Source organism: Rhipicephalus microplus, chromosome 3 (assembly GCF_043290135.1).
Source record: "Rhipicephalus microplus isolate Deutch F79 chromosome 3, USDA_Rmic, whole genome shotgun sequence".
Lineage (NCBI taxonomy): Eukaryota > Metazoa > Arthropoda > Arachnida > Ixodida > Ixodidae > Rhipicephalus > Rhipicephalus microplus.
Window position 1 is genome coordinate 98,375,141 of NC_134702.1, and position 18,321 is coordinate 98,393,461.

Genomic DNA, 18,321 nt, shown 5'->3' on the forward strand with positions numbered 1-18,321 from the left:
GGCATTCCGGCTGTGTACCTCTGGCTGTGCTTTCTTCCTCCCACTGCTCCCACCCCGCCGTCGGTCAGTCTCTCTTCCTCAGCGAACCCGTGATGCGTTCTTCGGAGTAGGAAATAAAGTCTTGTTTTTGACATCCTACTATCTACAATATTTATTAATTGGTGAAAATAGCGAAATGAAGCCTGGAGCTACAAAAGGTACGTCCGGCGACGATTTTTTGGCGGCAGTCCAGATATAACGATCACCGGTTATAACGATCATATTTTTAGGTTTTCTCGATATCGTTATAAGTGGACTGCACTGTAGTCTGCCGTCCCTCAATATTTCGCCCCTCGCGATCGTTTCGTGGTTTTGTTGGGGAAAACACCAGCATTTAATTCTGACAGATGTACTCACGTCTTTTCGATATAGATGTCTCGAGGCAAATGCTTCAATGCAGACCCAGTAAAAGGTGATTGGGATTGTCATGGTACTTTTCAAGTATGAAATGCTTTAGCTTTGATTGTCAGCGACTTCTACATGACCTTAAACCAAAAGTCAGAGCTATCATTCAGGCATTCGCACAAACACCTAGGCAACAAGACTTGTCGGCATTAGATATGTTAGTTACTGCCCAAACAAATGACAAAAAAACATTTCTTCCGAGTTTTTCAAGATGTTTGTTCACAGCATCAATGAAACTGTAACTTGCAGTACACCCAACTTTTAATTTTCATTTCCACTGCTAACGGGTTTTGCGCCGCCTTCTATAAGGGATGGCGCCACACAGTCTGATGGCTCGGTTAGCTTTCAGGCCTGCATTGCGTTGTGTCCACATGTTAGACCGTGGCTAGTATCATCTCCACGCAATACGCTTTGCCGTCAGCCATTTCGGGCTTACATCTACAATTACGGGAGGGTCAGCCATTTTGAGGGGTCATAACATGCAGTTACAGTCGTATTTATTTGCATGAATATGAATGCTCTGACCTCAGAGCTTTGTATCACCCGCACTACATTGCCACTACGTTTCTTTTTGTACGCAGTGCAAGCCTTTGGTGGCAGTATGCATCGCAAGCTCATGTTCATCACTTGACCAAGAAGCGCAGCCAGGCCACTTGGGAATTTGCTCTTCAACGCGCCAAGGATGTGAAAAGATACGTCGACGTCTACCACTGCCATCTTGCAAAGCCGGAGTGCCTCACCACTGAAATGCAGGTGAGTGGTACTCTTGTTTAGTACACTCAAACCTAAATACAATGAGCCCGGATAACACAAAATCTCGGTTATACCAAAACATCGGTTATAACGAAGTAAATGATTGTGAGCAATATGAGCTCGAACACGCGAGCGCATGTCAAATAGCTTCGAACCCTACATCGGCCACTGTCGGAAACAAAGTGGAAAGGGCGGCACACTTCCGCTGGCTGTTGACACTCCCTCCTCGGTATCGTTGCTGCAAAACACAGCTTACAGCACGTCAGTGGCTGCTATCGGGGATATGAATTCACATCAATGCACACAGCCACAACCAGTTGACCCAGTAGGCTATGCAGCTACAAAGGTAACAGCTGTGACCTAGCTGGCCACGATGCGTAGGCCATGTTTTTATTACATCTGATGGTGCTCGCTGAACATCTTGATACGCATCCTTGTTTTCGGTAAATTTAATTTTCGCGTTATAATTCATTGCTAGCGGTTGATAGCATGCGATAAACTGCTGTTTCACAGCAACAATCATGCGGGTATGGCGATGTGGGAGTGCCAACAGTCAGTGGAAGAGCGCCATCCTCGTATCACGTTATCTGTATTTTGAGGCTCTTGGCCGTGCACTCGCATGTTTGAACTCATATTACTCACAAAAGTACTTTTGCAATAGACATAGCACTACGAATATACATTTATAACGAGTTTTCGGATATAACGAACCTATTTTTGTGTAAGATGCAAATTGGTTATAATGTGGTTTGAGCTTACATCACTTCTTGTGAGACCACTGGAGCTAAGATGCTAATGCCCCAACTCTCTGCTTCAAGATTCATGAACCCAATGGTTTTGCACGCCTTAGCCGACACTTGTGCACTCAATGTCGCTGATTATCACCTGCTGTAGGGGTTGCAATGATTAGTTGCATTATCCAGTGTGTGGGCTCTTAATGTAACACAGGTGTCATTGGCGTGAAATAGGACTCCAAACAAGCTGTAAATGGCTTTAATGCGCTACTGGCTTTACGGGTTTGTACATCCTTGTACAGTGGCTTTTCTCTCATATACACCGTACCCTCAACAACAGTTCGCAGAAAATTAAAAAAAAAATCAGCCCTGCATAATTTTGCAAAGCTAGCTTTCTTGCACCGCTGTGAAGCACTGCTGTGAAGCTGCCTTTGCAAATCGAAATTTGCACATTTTTTTGGAGGGGAGGGGGCTATACACAGAACATTGCTAATTGAGAATCAAAACTGCACATTTGTGACTGTTGTTTTGTGTTTAGAAGCCAAATACAGCGAGTGAGAAGTACCGTCTCTCTGTAATCGCCAGGATCAGTTGTGAGAGTCTATTATATTTCAGTTCGTATTTATACCTGAGTTGATTGTTCCTTTGAACCACACCGTTATGGTGCCTAGCGGCATCTTTTATCTGTGAATGACCCTTTTTTTTAGGTAGCACTAGTGCATCTGTTTTGTAGGATATTGTTACGTTCATGAAAGAGTCGTTCACATGTCTTACGAGACACTGCCCACCTCTGAACTCACACCTTTCCCACTACCTTGAACCTTTTGTGTTTCACATTTAGATGTAGGCAAAAACCAAAAATATTATTATATTAACATTTTGTGTCAGTTTATGACTGGCATGTTTAGTTGTTGATTGGTTCTATGAAAGTGCCAGATTTCAGGGCTTTGCAACAATTTGGCTTGTTTCATAAGTGCGATATGATGATGATGATCTGTGGGGTTTAACGTCCCAAAACCACCATATGATTATGAGAGATGCTGTAATGGAGGGCTTCAGAAATTTTAACCACCTGCGGTTTTTTAACGTACACCCAAATCTGAGTACACGGGCCTAAAGCATTTTCGCCTCCATCGAAAATGCAGCCGCCGCGGCTGGAACTCGATCCCGCGACCTGCGGGTCAGCAGCCGAGTGCTTTAGCCACTAGACCACCGCGGCGGGGGCCCTAAGTGCGATAGTAATGCACAGTGTTTGTTTTTAAACTTTTGCACATATTTCTGTCTTCTCCATTCCAGAAAGAGAAAAATGTGCTGGAACAACAGCTGGAGTTTGAAACCCTGCTGTCTCTACGGGAACTAGTCATACAGAAAGTGCGCAGAGAGCAGGTAAGCCATTTTGGCATTTGTTCTGTCTTCCTTTCAGGTGTGGTGCTTCCTTTGTTATATTGTAGATTTTACGTGTAATGTGTTTTTTGTTGCTTTTATTCGAATGATTTGTTTTTGCTGCTGCTTTAAAGGTGGGAACTGGTGGAGGAGTTTGGTTGATACAGGATATTAAGTGTATCGTAGGGTAGCTAATGGGGAAAGGGAAAGGCAAATTTTTTTCATTTGTCATCTGTAATTATACACGCACAAGCACTTCATCCCCCCCCCCCCCCGAAAAAATTTGTGGTTATGTCCCTGAAAATGTTAATGACTCAGGCCTGCACCTTCATTAGGTAGAACTGTACAAGTCAGCAAGCTGTTTCAAAGGATGTTAGCAGTTAGCCATTATATCGAAAAATCGCAGAATGTATAATAAAAAGACATCAAGGCTCATACAATGATAACAACTTGGCCATGAGTCCACAACTACAGCGTAAAAATGATGAGTGAGCAGTTTCGCTAATTTTATTGGAGAATTGGTTGCTGCATGGGGACAAAATTAATGATATTAACACTTGCGTATGTAAAGTATGATCCACTGTTAAAGGGAACACTCAGATGGGCACTTTTTGATATGTGGGGTTTAACGTCCCAAAACTACTATATGATTATGAGAGACGCCGTAGTGAAGGGCTCTGGAAATTTCGACCACCTGGGGTTCTTTAACGTGCACCCAAATCTGAGCACACGGGCCTACAACATTTCCGCCTCCATCGGAAATGCAGCCGCCGGAGCCGGGATTTGAGCCCGCGTTGTGGGTCAGCAGTCGAGTACCTTAGCCACTAGACCACCCCGGCGGCCACCCCGACTAGACTAGACTAGACTAGACCCACTAGACCACCCCGACTTTTTATATTGATGATTTTCTAACTGCAAGCAGATGCGGAAACAACGTTCATACACAACACTAGTCTGTTGGAATATGTCCGAACTGTCAACCACCAGCAGTCTTATGTAAATCCAAGGCACTGTGCTCTTGTTGGAAAAGTAAATCCATATTTGTGCTGTGCGCATGTGTTCTCTTTAACAGTGAACCTGTCTGTACATGTGAGCATTTGTGAGAAAAATTGAAGAGAACTTTATAGAGGGAATAGTCTACACTTCTTCACGTTATTCCGAATTTTACATTCAGAAAGTAAGGCTGTGCGAATAGGAAACATTGATGGGGAGTTTTCTTTACCCCTGTAAATTGCACAAGTTCAAAGTATAGTATATGGCGCTACTCTTGACTGGCTGTTAGTTTATGAAAATCATGTAGCTTGAGCAAATGCTCAAGAAAAAATGGCCCCGTATCTGCATGTTAATCTGCAAATGTCGTTGAAAGACGATAGTCTTGCGTGTGGAGAGAGTGAACAAAACATTTATTAGATGTTCTGCGCAAAAAATCGGTGAATGGTATTTTGGAGACGCTGCGTTAGAGTGTCTCCAGCGTGCAGTGAAGGCGAACGAGCGCATCAAGTCACGTCGCACGTGAGACATGAGCGCTATCTGGCAGTTTCTTCGAAAACGAAGCGCGTGGCTCTGAGATAGGCATGTGCGTCCATCTCAGAGGTGATAAGGTGTAGAACACAAAGTGACGGGTGGGTGCCCCCACCGTGTCGTCTAAGCAAAGCGCTGGAAACACCCGCCTTGTCGTGCCAGCGTTGCATGTTCAGCGCAGCGTGATAGACGCTACGGTCCTTAGAATTACCTATGTATGCCTTTTCTAGTTAAAGACGCAGATACAGGATATATATCTGTTGCTATGGTGCCTCAGATATGCGCAATTATTGCTTATTAATTGACAATTGCACAAGTATGAATGCTGAACCTTGAGCCTCAATTTTGGTCGCTGCGGATGGGGTCGGCCATTTGGGGTATGGGTTAGTGTGTTCAAGCATGTACCGTTAAGCATGTACAAACAGACAAATGTACAGACAGACAGACAAAATTTTTTTTTGCGTCGAAGGTCCCCAAGAAAGACTATCGTTTTCAAAAGTGGTACAGTTGTGTACAGAATTCACATTGTTTTATACATTAGTAACCCTCTACAGGGGCATAAGGCAAAGTATGGGACTTGTATTTCAGTTAGCTCTTTTCTGCATAGTGCATTATTGAAAACAAATTGTGCCATGCAAGTAAAGACTGTCAGAGTCCTTGCAGAGAAGTTAAGGTGTGCAGACCACCTCTTGTGATATGCTGTAGCTTTTCAACAAGTTTTGTATTACATTTTGTCGCCACACCAAGCAATTCAAATTTGTTTACAAAAACAAGCATGATATGAAGAAACATTGAAGTCCTCACTTGTCCAGGACATCTGCTTGTCCGTAACATCCTAATCAGCCAAAAACTGAACTTTTGATTCACTCGCGCCACTTCCCATAATAGCGCCAGGTTCTTTTTTTTGTAAATCAAACAGGAACGGACAAGCAGCATTTTATTACATTTTTGATACACGAAAGTTCTTTTTTTTATTGCAGCTTGTTTGATTACTAGTAATTAATAATAGGTGGACACTCACGTTATCGGGATCTGCTACTGTTCCACTCGTGGCGCACATCGTGTGATACATTTAGCTTAATTTCTTGGTAAGTAAGGCAGTGCTGCTGATGATATTGCCATTTTAGACATTGTCACCTCTCTAACATAAATTGTCCTTTACCTTTAGTGTCCCTTTAACATCTTTTTGCTATTACACGTGCAGTCATATTGGCCCTCCGACTCCAGAAATCAGGGTGGTGTCCTGCAGTACTGGTTCCCCGGCTGGACTGGCTGGTACACGAAGCAAGACGAAGTGTCGCAGCCACCTTCAGCCGAAGTGACTGAAGACGAGGCATCAGATGTCGACGATGCTTCATCTATCAGCACATCACTGACAACGCAGATTGGTGCGCATCTGAGCTCTCGTATTTTAGTATGCCCACCTTTGTTTTGTGTGTCCATTGAGGTTTCTACATTTTCTAGCTTTATTTAGCTTAGTTGAGTTGATATGCTAATGAGTTTTACAGTGGGGAGTAGGGTGGTTAGGAACTCGCAGCTTTATTGTGTACTACTCTTTCAACAACAGATAATGAAGAAAGAGAATGACTTTTCGCTCCATGTTAACCGGAGTGTGCTTTGGTCCTTGCTTGAAATGTCACGAGTGTGCTCGTTTTAGTGACCTTTCAACCAATCCAGTTCACATTAGGCATTGCTGAAATGTCGTTTCCTGCACAGCCAGGTAACAGCAATGGTGCAATGTAGCTGTGTTTCTGGAAACCTAAGCCGTTTATATTGATTATTTAGGAAGCAGTGCTTAGTTGAACATTTGTGCAGTGTGCTGTCGGAGTTTAACTGTTCCTTCTGTACACGTTGAAGGTTTTTGCAATGAATTGCTCTTGCTATCTGTTTGCTCGAAGATTTTTATCAGCTCTTTTTGGTCAATGTTGCACATTATCTTTGTTTCAATTGCTGGCAAAAACTGGCTGGTGGTGCTAGCAGTGTGGCATGGTCGTAACTTGGTTGCTATGACCTGAAGAAGTTTGTATTGTAGAGCAATGTCTTGCCAGTGCAAAATTCACCCATGAAGTTTCTTACCTCACTGTGTGATTGGTCTGTCCAGGGCATTTCCCCTGATATGCTTACTTGCATGAAAATGTTTCCAACTTACCTTTTGTTATTTTGACTAAGCCTTTTGCCACCATTTTTGTCTGGTTAAAAAAAAAAAGAATGTCCCTGCTTTGTTCTCACAGAAGAGGAGATCCTTGATGCTTTGGATAGCGTTGACCGGGACACATTCCTGATGCGAGATGCGGTGTTTGCAAGGGTCTGCTTCTCACTCAGTCAGTGTGGGATCACACTGGTTGGGCGGCATCGTGTTGCACCAAACATGGGAGCAGGGTGAGTAGAAAAAAAGGTTTTAGCTAGTCTAAGCCACTCTTAATATACATGACCATCTGGCTTGTTCCACATATCTGCTTGAAATGTGGTTAATTGCCCATCAGCATAGCTTTCATTTGTCTTAGCTAGAACTTTTGGATTTGTGTTGAGAGCTAAGAATGATAGAACTTTGGACTGGGAAGTGGAGAACAAGAAATAGTTGAGGTGTGGGAGGTATCTCTTCATTTGAATCATTTCCATCACAATACTAGGCAGCATTTGAACATATCAGCTAATTTACCTACCATAATAAGTAATGTAGTTAGCTAGCCTATCTACCGTGGTAAGTTAGCCACCACGTTGTTGTGCGCTAAGGCACAAGGATGCGAATTCGATTGAAAGGCACGACGACCGCATTTTGTTAAGGGCAAAATACAAGACTGCCTTTTACGTGGGTTTATGCACACAGCACGGAGCCTTATGTGGTCATAATTAATACTGAGTTCCTAGTATGGCATAACGTATCACATCTTGATTTTTCATTGAAACTCCAGACTTTAGCTGAATTTATTATTCTGTTGAACTCAATGTGAATATTTGGTTTCTCCCTAATTGGTTGTTTACCATGCTGGATTCAACATGACAGTTGAAGTGACTATATCGGTTGAATGGGGGATACCACTGGAACCAGTGTTACAAGAAGGGTATTTTGATGTCTGTAATGTTCCTCTCTCGACCTTTATTCCTCCATTGTCTCAGAAACTTCTCTATCTTGAGAACACTGTCTGATTGTATAGTCGGACATCTGCTTTCGAACATGACTTCTTGTTTACCAGGGATGAGGCTATGCAACCTTTGGTGGAGCTTCGCTTCGCAGAGGTCACCGTGGACGTAGAGAGCCGGCCGCGGCTGGGATCATTCTTGTTTGCAGCTCGGCTTGGCTCATTGCATCTGCAGGACCGCACTGCACCCAACTCGGCCTACCCATACATGCTGTCACCCCATGCTGTTGTGAGTTTGCGCAGTTAATTTGCTTTGTGTCGCACATTTTTAGAATGCCCTGTTTTAGCTGATGCTGAATACTATACCATGAGAATTCAGTAAAGAAGGCATGTCTCTGTTGCTAGGGTTTTGACAAAAGGACTTGTCTTTGTCAGTGTCCTGTAAAAGACAAGTTTACATTGTAAAAATATTGACTCGAGTGACACTTTTTTTACCTATGACATCTCACTGTTCCAAGCCTTCATCTTTTTCTGAATTTCTGTATTGTTTATATACTGTACCTTAACAATACTAACTTGTGCTTAAGCATGCCTCTTTTAACAGCCAGGCTGTTTAAGCTAGTGTACTGCCCATGGCCAGTGGCCGCTCACAACTCAGCCCAGATGTGCATTTCGAATTTAAGCATAGCATAGCCATAAATATTATACTATAGCGAGGGGGTGGGAAAGGTAAGGGAGGTTGAGAGGGTATACGACGGTAAGGAGGAGGGAAAGAGAAAGAAGGGTCAAGCATAGCATGATCATCTATAGTGTAGTACTATAAGAATGTGTGGGAAAGGGAAACGAAGGTAGGTAGAAGTGATGTGAGCATGATAAGGAGTGAAAGCAGCAAAGATACTAGTAAAGCCCCTCAGTTTCTTTGCCTAGGAGTCCTCATGTTCCTGAATTTGACTGGTGGCTGCTGGTTTCATGCCCAGGAGCAAGTGCACATGTTCCCCAAAGCTCTGCCTCTCGATGGGACCAAGACACAGCCTTCCATTTTCAAGTTCCTGCCTTTCACTTCACCGTCACCTGCGGCCTTTGGCATTTCGCTGATGCACAGTCAAAAGCCAGACTTCCCTAGTGCTCCACTCTTCGAGCTCACTTACGAGAAAAAGCCCCTTGGATCCAACGCTGATCACAGGTGAATAAATTGTGCATAAGTAGTAGTGCTTCTAAGGTTCACAGCTACTCACTAGAAGTGGTTTTATAGTAACGATAATCCTGCTGACAAATGCAACTTAGATACTTGCATGTTGGTCTCGAGAATGGTTCAAAAGGGCATTCAAAGGTTCCAACTGATAAAATGAGCTAACCTTTGTGGGGGGGGGGGGGGGGGGAGTGGTTGAAGCTCTAGAGGAGCATGGATTTGTATATATCACATGGTCTATAACGTTTTCACTGTCAGTTCAGGGATAATACAGGAACCAACCACTGCACAGACTACTTCTTAGCATACTCATTTTGTGCATTCCTTCCCCTCAACAACTATAAGGTAAGCCCTAAGGCTGAGGTATACCTGCGGTGGTAGCTTATCATGTAAAGTGTCGCTTTGCTAAAGTCGAGGGTGCAGGTTCAATTCCTGGCTGTTGTGGCCACATATTGATGAGGATTAAATGCAAAGAACATGCATGTGCTTTGATTTAGGTGTGCATTAAAAAAATTCTATAGCGTTGAAATTCATCTGGAGTCCCCTGCTTCAGCATCCCTCACCATCATATTGGGGTTCTGTCATGGGAAACCTCAGCAATTACTATTGTTAAGGCTGAAGTACGCTCTCACATGTAGCAGCAGTCAGTGTAATAGCTCCCCTGATTCATTATCTCTTGCAGCCTCACGGTGAACACCCAGTCCCTGGACGTGGTGTACAATCCGTCCACGATCCGGACGGTGAAGCAGTTCTTCACGCTGTTCAACTATGAAGGCTCCTCGTCGTCCGGTGGTCCCCTCAACCTTTCGGCGGCAGCTCGCACCCGCTACGAGATGTTCAAGAAGCACACCAAGGAGGAGCTGCGCCACCACTGGGACCTCATGCTCGAAGGGGAAGAGAGCACGGTAGGGATTTCAGGGCAGCACTGCAACTGTGCGATCTTTGGAGTACATCCGAGGTCTATACAGGTTTCAGTAGCTACGCGAATGCATCATAAAAATCAAGCTGCCCACAGTAATGCTTAACTTTGCTTTTTGCCCTATTTCTCAACTTGCTCAAGCCACCTCACGACTGCTTCATGCCTTGCACCTTAAATGTCTTGGATCACCTTTTGTTACGGCATGGCATTAGTAAGCAGAGGGCAAAAGAGCAGCATCGGTGCTGAGTGTTATAAAGACAGCAGTTCACTGCAAAATTAATCAAATGAAACTAGACACAAACAAGGCATGTGCGCTAGCCAGTATTTGTTACAGTTTTGTAGCGACTAAGGTGTTCTGCTGCTGTGCACAGCTTTATTTCTGGCCCTAATGGCTGCACATTTTGGTGCACATCAACTTAGGCACACTTATATGTTAACTGGTGCGCATGCTAAAAACTTCAGGTGGCTAACATTAATAAGAAGCTCCCGACTTTGGCATCCCCCATAGTCAAGTGTTCAATGTTAAGTGTTTGATATCTATAGATGAATTCTTCACAAACTTACCGGAGTAGTATTATGCCTAGTTTTGTTATGTTGCTAGTGAGACTTCATAACTACACACACATTTGAATGAACATGCTTTGTACTTGCCATGTTTCTTTCTGTCGTGCTGTAAATGATTGGGAATAAAGTGCAGGGTGAAATGAATACCTTGTTATAGTTATTTTAGCTGCTTATAGGATACCCGCCTTGGTGGTCTACTGGCTAAGGCACTCGGCTGCTGACCTGCAGGTCGTGGGATCAAATCCCGGCCGCAACAGCAGCATTTTTAATGGAGGTTGAAATGTTTGAGGCCTGCATGCTTAGATTTAGGTGCACTTTAAAGAACCCCAGGTGGGTGAAATTTCCGTAGCCCCTCACTGCGGTGTCTCTCATAATTGTACGGTGGTTTTGGGATCTCAAACCTCAACAATTATTATTAGTAATATTATTAGCTGCTTATAGAATAAACAGATGCCGTAGAATTGAAGGTGTGTTACATGTTACTTGAAACACATAAACATTTTGATTTTCCAAAGTTAGAGCAGCTCTTAGTTGTACAATGCTCACAAATTAGAACTCGTCATATATTTAGTGTAATAACTCTTATGCTGAGTTGTTCGAGACAACTGCCTCGTTTCGCTACTAACATGGCTGCTACAAATAATCTTAGCTTTAGTGTAAATGTAAAGTAAAAATTGTGGTGACAAAATACAAGCTGAAGAGAGTGTAAAATGTGTGGTATGTATACGTACATGCATCACACAGCCCTAAATTGTGACATTTCAGTCTGTGGGCATATTACATCTGAGGAAGAGCTGATATAATGAAAATGGGTCTCATTGGAATGCAATCATGTAGAATTGTTACTTAACCGAAAGCAGCAACTGCCAAAGTACTATTCTGAGCTCAAGATTTTTTTGTTTTGCCCTTGCATTCTATACTAAAGCCACCGAACTTATAGTAATGTATTTATTGAGAAACTAAAATTAACAGATAAATACATAAAATTACTGCTTGTTTGATCCTAGTTTTTTCTTCTTCAGTTGCAGATTGCCAAATGGGACATCCATATGGACATCTGTGCACCGCAAATCATTGTGCCCGAGAGTTTTACTGATCACGCCTCTGCCACGGTAAGGCAGCGTTGTCAACCCTGATCAAAATTTTTCATTTGAAACAGCTTTCATGCTCATTACTCTCGCAATTTTCAGAACTCGTGTGCACATATAATACCTTACTTTCTGGGATTGTGTACTTCAGCTTTTGTCGTGGTGGAAAGCAAGTTTCACTAATATTTTTGCATCTTCATTTCAGGTACTCATCGACTTGGGACGTGTGCAGTTCTCCAATTTGTCAACACCGCCAGAGGCGTCTCGTACTGACGTGGAAGACATATCGGACGATGAAGGTAATTAAGAGGCTTGTGCAAATAGTGAATTTTATGTTCGACTCGAATTTGAAGCGAATAGTGATTTTGGTCTAATAATTTCGAAATCGTATTTCACATGTCATAAAAAAAATACAATAATTTGTCATGATTTAACAAACCTGTGCAATGCTTTTTTTTTTAATTGAATGACAGCCTATTCAAATGCCATATTTTTGGTTCAAAGGAAGTGGAAACAAATTTGAACGGTAGAAGGATATGACTTTCGGTAGAATGTAAGTGATAACCCATAAAGTATGTCACGTTTTGAAATTTTCTATACTCAAGGCATATAAGTCGATATAACAAGCTCTTAAACTTAAAAAAATGATAATCGATGTGAAGGTAATATGTTCATTCAACCTTGAAGTGGCGGTTTGTGGCACTGTGAGTTTCTTCTGGATAGGTGTTTTGACAGCTTAGCCCTCTTATACGACAGCGAGACCAGCTTTGCAGCGGTTACATGCGGATTAATACACATCTTTTCATCCATTACGAATACTTTGAAATTTTCAGTAACTACAATTCGAATCGAAGCAAATTTGAGTACTGTGATATTTATTCGAATATTTACACAAGCTTAGTAATTAAAGATTAGTGTATTTCTCGTTACCTTATGTGGGTATGTTGTGGACCACTGTGAGAGAACAGTTCCAGAATGGCAACAATTTATGGGCCGAGCCACGATGATCATTCGAGTTGTGCAGATGTAGGCCCATGATGAAACAAGCGCAAAAATACACACACTCAGAGAGGACACAGACAAGCGCTTACTAGCAACTGAAAATTTTATTTCGAAGCGAACACTAATAAATACATCACACGCATGTACGTCATTCCCGACTTCCCCTGTCATCATCAACAACGTGATATAACAAAATATGCATGCGCCCACAACCGGAAACAAACACGTGTCAAGAACTAAGAAAAGAAAATGTAAAAAAACAAAAAAAAACAGAAAAAAACAAAAGAAACTAAAAACAAAAAAAAAACGTAACACAGAGAAAAACACTGGGTTATGTGACGTCCAAAAAATCAAATTCCGCATCTGTTAGTAGAACTGACGCTTGGTTGACGCAACTGTCATCTCTTTTCCTTATTCTATACGCTTCCATTATTTCTCTCGTCGTCCGCTTGTTGTGCCTGTCAATTAATCGTGTGTCGGAAAATTTCGGTTGGCAGGTCCACCTGCCACGTGTTTAGTTCTTGACACGTGTTTGTTTCCGGTTGTGGGTGCATGCATATTTTGTTATATCACATTGTTGATGAAGACAGGGGAAGTCGGGAATGACGTACATGCGTGTGATGTATTTATTAGTGTTCGCTTCGAAATAAAATTTTCAGTTGCTAGTAAGCGCTTGTCTGTGTCCTCTCTGAGTGTGTGTATTTTTGCACTTGTTTCATTATGAACCTTTACCAACACGACCAACTGGCAGTCATCCTAGATGTAGGCCCTCTAACATATCTTATCATCTGTGTCACGAGACGAGTTTGTGTAGTAAGAACTACTCAAGATGATTTGTGTGATCAGTGTGATATGAAGTGTGGTGTTGCTGGGAGTATCCGCATGGGGATGAAAGTGGTTTTCACGGACTTCTGGTGCAGATATACTAGGTGTTTCAGCGTCTTGCCGACTCCTTGTTTTAGTTTCCGTGCAGGATATGATAATTAATACCCAACGTTGTTGTCATATAGCTGACTTCAAAACACCCTGCTCTTCACCACCTAAGCAAGAGGAGCTTGAAACTGTGGTCTCAAGTCCAGTGAAGGAGACTCCACTGTCTGATGCTGACATTTACAGCCATATGTACAAAAAGTGAGTGATCTCTTCAAAAAGTTTTTCAATGAGGGCTCTGCGGGGTATGTGTGGGAACGTAGCTTAGCACATCATTTTCTTTTACTGCATTTGACTGGGGAGCACTTTTTTTTGTGATCACTTGGTCCATTCATATCATACTCTGATGGGCACGCAAATTTTTTTTATTCTTGTGCATTGAAATCACGCAAATGTGCGCATAATTTTCTATTCCGTGCTGTTAGAGGCCACATGAATGTTTCTGCAATATCATTATTGTTATGGTAACTTTAATACCGCACATGTCCTTGTGTGTCAGCATGGTTTCAGCTGTATTACACTGTTCGACGGCATTCTGTTTCTGTCACCATCAGGTACACATTGAACCTGCAAGACATGCAGGTGCTCATTGGCAGCGGCAAGGACAGCTGGAAGTTTGCACAGTCAAAGGGAACCAGCCGAATGCATGTGCTGGATAGGTTCTCCATAACCGTCCAGGTTGAAAGGTATGCAAGCACTCATTTGAAGATAGCATATTGAACTCCTTTTTGTTATCTGGCTCTGCCTTCTACTTTCAAGAACTTTAAGAGCCATGACCTAGAAATTAAATTGCTGAAGGCTTGTAAAATGAACTGTTAACTTAACTTGTTACTTTCTGCTTGCATCTATGCATTATAACTGTACAATTAACTGTACTAAGACTAGATAACATGAGCACAGTGTTGCCTAATCTTGTGCCATTTTCTTTCTTTCTTTTGGCACTGTTTCCAACTGTCAATACAGTTAGCAGTTGCCTGTGTACTCGAATCTAGGCCACCCTTGATTGTAGGCTGACCCCCAAAATTCATAAAACCAGGGGAAAAAGGGGGGGGGGGGGGGGGGAGAGTGAAAAAGAAAAACGTAGCTCGAATGCAGGCTAAATGAAAAAAAAAAAAAAACACCTTTTAGTCAGCAGAAAACCCAGAATTTTTATTGCATAAGTGCTCACTGTGTAAGCGTACGTTCGTTCATCATCATCATCATCATCTGCAGCATGGCTGTCCTCTTTACTTGAACAGCTGGTTAAGGTGGGACACTTCCAGAACTCTACCACTGCAACTGCACTAAACGATCGCTATCAGGAAACTGCCAACTCCATGCTCGCACCTCCATGCTTGTGAGAGGAGGAGAGAAGGGGGTGTCAAAATGCATGGTGATCGCGGGCGTCGTAATCACATGACACGATCCACCTTTGCCGACTTGACGGCAAAGGTGGATCATGCCTGCTTGACGACCCTCGCTGCATGAACGCATGACTGTCCAATTTCGAAACAATGGACAGTACGAAGTGAACAATGTGGTTCACCTGTGTAGCTACGGGGGCCACTCCTCCGCGGCTGAGCCTTAGTGACCACGTCACCGGGCGACGCTGCAGTAGAATGCCGTGAAAATGAGCCTCGGATGCGCATGCCAAACTGTGTGCACACGACTGTCTGAGATTGGCGCATGGTGAGCCGCCATGCTGCTAGTGCTTGGTGTATGTGGAGGCTGTGGTAAAGCCATTGTACCTGAGCCTAAGCCGACCACCCCCACTTTAGCACACCATTATTCGAAAAAAAAAAGAAAAAAGACGAGCCTAGATTCGAGTAAATAGGATAATTCTTACATGCTTAAGTGTACTGACACTGAGTATGCTTGTCATAAAAGCAGTCTTAATTGTCGTTGTTACATTTTCTTTCAACTTCCATGTTGTCTTACATATCGGTTCATTGTGTACATATTACTCTTGCTTTCCTGCTAGGCGTCTTCTGGCAACTGACGACCCTCACTGGCCCAGTGTCGTTCTCAACATGAAGCTTCCCAGGCTCACTGCTCATGTAAACGAGCAGAAGGTGAGATGTTTGTTACGGATATGTGTTGAAACTTAGACAAACGGCCCAATTGCTGTGCTAAACGTTGTCAGGGTGAAGACTAACATGCTACTATTAATGCATACCTGCCAGCTTTTCTGAATTTTCTGACAAGTTTCCTAGTAACAGCTCCTCCCCACCTTCTCGGCATCATGTGTGCACAGCCCTAATGAATTTTAATATCCACAGACTGGCAGTTGTCCGTGGAAAAACATGATTCTGCTTACACAAATAGCAACCTGGCTGGCAGTGTTTTAACCATTATATTTTACAGTAGTTTGCCTGTTTCAATGCAATAGGTTTGTCTGTTATAAATGAAACTGTGCTATTGGAAACTATAATAACAGTTGCCTCATCCACATTGCACAGGTTCATGCCATGCAAATGTGTTTGTCAAGGCTTAGAGAAAGCACTTCAACAAGACCCGCTGGCTGGTCTTCTCAGGGCCCCTCTTCACCATGTGCGTCGGCTATAGATCTCGACAAAGCATTTCAGCAGGAAGGGATGAGTGAAGGGTGAGGCGCTCGTTTGACTGATCCTATGCGGTCTGTGGTGAGTGCGGCAAAAGGCTGCACGTTCCATTGGCATAAGGGGAGACATAGCACTACAATATTTTTTTTTATTTCTAGATCAGTTTTGATGAAACTTTGTGAGTTAATGTATATTTATCTGCAGATATCTTATCTGTAAATAATTTTGTTGTATAAAGTGCAGTTTTTAAAATACAAAATATTTCATCTGCTTTTAAGGGAGGCAGTTTTTGTCGAAATTAAGAGTTACAAACTAAATCAGCATATCACAATAATCTGAAATCGGAAATGATTGCAGTGCAACAAAAATGGATGTTCTGAATCTATTAGAAGAAAAGTTCTGATATGTTAACATTTGCCAGTGAAATCCTAGCTTGAAATTGTCTCACTCACAAATGTTGAACATGCCATAACTTTTGTTCAAATTGATGCAGAACATTCACTTTTGTTGCACTGCACTAAGTTCTGTTTTCAGATTATTGTGATATGCTAATTTACTTTTTTGCTCTCTCAGTCTAGAAAAAATCTTGATCCTTAAAAGGCACATGAGATATTTTGTATTATAAAAAGTATGCTTTATACAAGAAACAATTTCATATTTGAAGTTAACACACATACATAAACTCACCACCTTTCATCAAAATCCGTCAAGAAATGAAAAACATTTCTTTTGGGAGCAGTGTCTTCCCATAAGATAAGTTAGGCAAGAATAGTAGAGGTACCCTAGAGATGATACTTTTTGTCAGTCTTGGATATTACTAGCGCCGCTGTGTACAGCAGAAAGTTAATTGGAGTGTTTAAATCAGGAAACTTGCAGTCATAAAATGGAATCAGCCTACTCACGACGTACGTTCAAGCTCATGAAAAGAGGCCTTTGTCCTTTAGTGGACATTGAGGCAGGTTGATGATTGGGATAATTTCTATGACATGTAATTGTCAGGCAAACTTGTAAACGTTACATATTGCTTGTTATATATTTGTTAATGAACTACTGCAATTTGAACTCTTGCTTATAATACACAGTGCACCATCACTAAATAAACATGACATTTGCTTAATAGTAGCCATTAGTTTTCTTTGTTTTACAGTATTGAAATAGCAAAAAGATACCTTGAAAGTGATTTCAGAGTCTACCTAGTAGTGATTGTTGTGAGCAAGATTTAAGTTTAACATGTTTTTGGGACTGTCTGTATGTGTACTAAACCTTCTCTTTCATATTCAGGCAACATGCTTCTGCTTGTCTCTGGAATGTGACTTGCATGCTCGTTTATATCTTATTTGGGAATAACTGCACGCTGTTAGTGGCCATGACTTGATTAAGAACTGGCAGAAAGAATTTAGCGAGTGGTGCGTTCCTCATGCCTGTAAGTTAAGCTTGACTGTCATGCACTCATATTTTGGCGGAGAACTGACTCGCTGCTACGTGCTGTATTTCACTTTCTTCATAAGTTGTTTATTTTTGTGCAATTTTATTGAATGCTTTTTGTTATGTCAAAAATAGCATTCAAGGCATGAATTCAAGAGCAGCTAGAATGCACTACGGTGTTGTTATATTGTTAAATTTTGCTGCAATTCTAGATGGAAGATTTCGCTTATTGTTGTTGATCTCTGCTTTTTCTCTTTCAGTTCTTTTGCAAACAGATCCAAGGAGTCTCACGACACATCACTGCTGCTGGTAGCCCAGTGCTCCATTGAGCAAATGTGTCTGGAAGTTCAGAGCCGAGGTAACTCATCTTCACCAGAATATATTGCCTTTGTTTCTTACACGGAAAGCTGTATTGATTGATATGTGGGGTTTAACGTTCCAATACTACCACATGATTATAAAAGACGCCGTAGTGGAGGGCTCCGGAAATTTCGAACACCTGGCGTTCTTTAACGTGCACCCAAATCTGAGCACACGGGCCTACAACATTTCCGCCTCCATCGGAAATGCAGCCACCGCAGCCGGGATTCGATCTCGCGACCTGCGGGTCAGCAGCCGAGTACCTTAGCCACTAGACTGCCACGGCAGGGCGGGAAGCTGTACGGTAGACAAAATGTGAGACGATGTAGCATCGGTAATCTCTCTGTACCTATTGTGTTAGCTCAGTTCTATCAAGTAGTGACAAAACA

General features: G+C 42.4%; 1 protein-coding gene across 3 annotated transcripts in view; it reads left to right on the forward strand.

The window, feature by feature from the left end:
* The window catches only part of LOC119159782 (intermembrane lipid transfer protein VPS13D-like), a 134,662-nt gene that overhangs the window by 17,384 nt on the left and 98,957 nt on the right, over window positions 1-18,321 (forward strand). For 2 of the 3 annotated variants that reach the window (XM_075890045.1, XM_075890046.1), the window contains exons 11-24: window positions 1,026-1,197; window positions 3,228-3,317; window positions 6,040-6,223; window positions 7,067-7,214; window positions 8,030-8,204; window positions 8,893-9,098; window positions 9,787-10,009; window positions 11,610-11,699; window positions 11,881-11,974; window positions 13,688-13,808; window positions 14,162-14,293; window positions 15,568-15,658; window positions 16,046-16,191; window positions 17,833-17,930. In XM_075890045.1, coding sequence (XP_075746160.1) covers window positions 1,026-1,197; window positions 3,228-3,317; window positions 6,040-6,223; window positions 7,067-7,214; window positions 8,030-8,204; window positions 8,893-9,098; window positions 9,787-10,009; window positions 11,610-11,699; window positions 11,881-11,974; window positions 13,688-13,808; window positions 14,162-14,293; window positions 15,568-15,658; window positions 16,046-16,191; window positions 17,833-17,930 — 1,970 coding nt within the window. The remainder of the gene's footprint in view (window positions 1-1,025; window positions 1,198-3,227; window positions 3,318-6,039; window positions 6,224-7,066; window positions 7,215-8,029; window positions 8,205-8,892; window positions 9,099-9,786; window positions 10,010-11,609; window positions 11,700-11,880; window positions 11,975-13,687; window positions 13,809-14,161; window positions 14,294-15,567; window positions 15,659-16,045; window positions 16,192-17,832; window positions 17,931-18,321) is intronic. The other variant, XM_075890047.1, reaches the window with a different exon arrangement.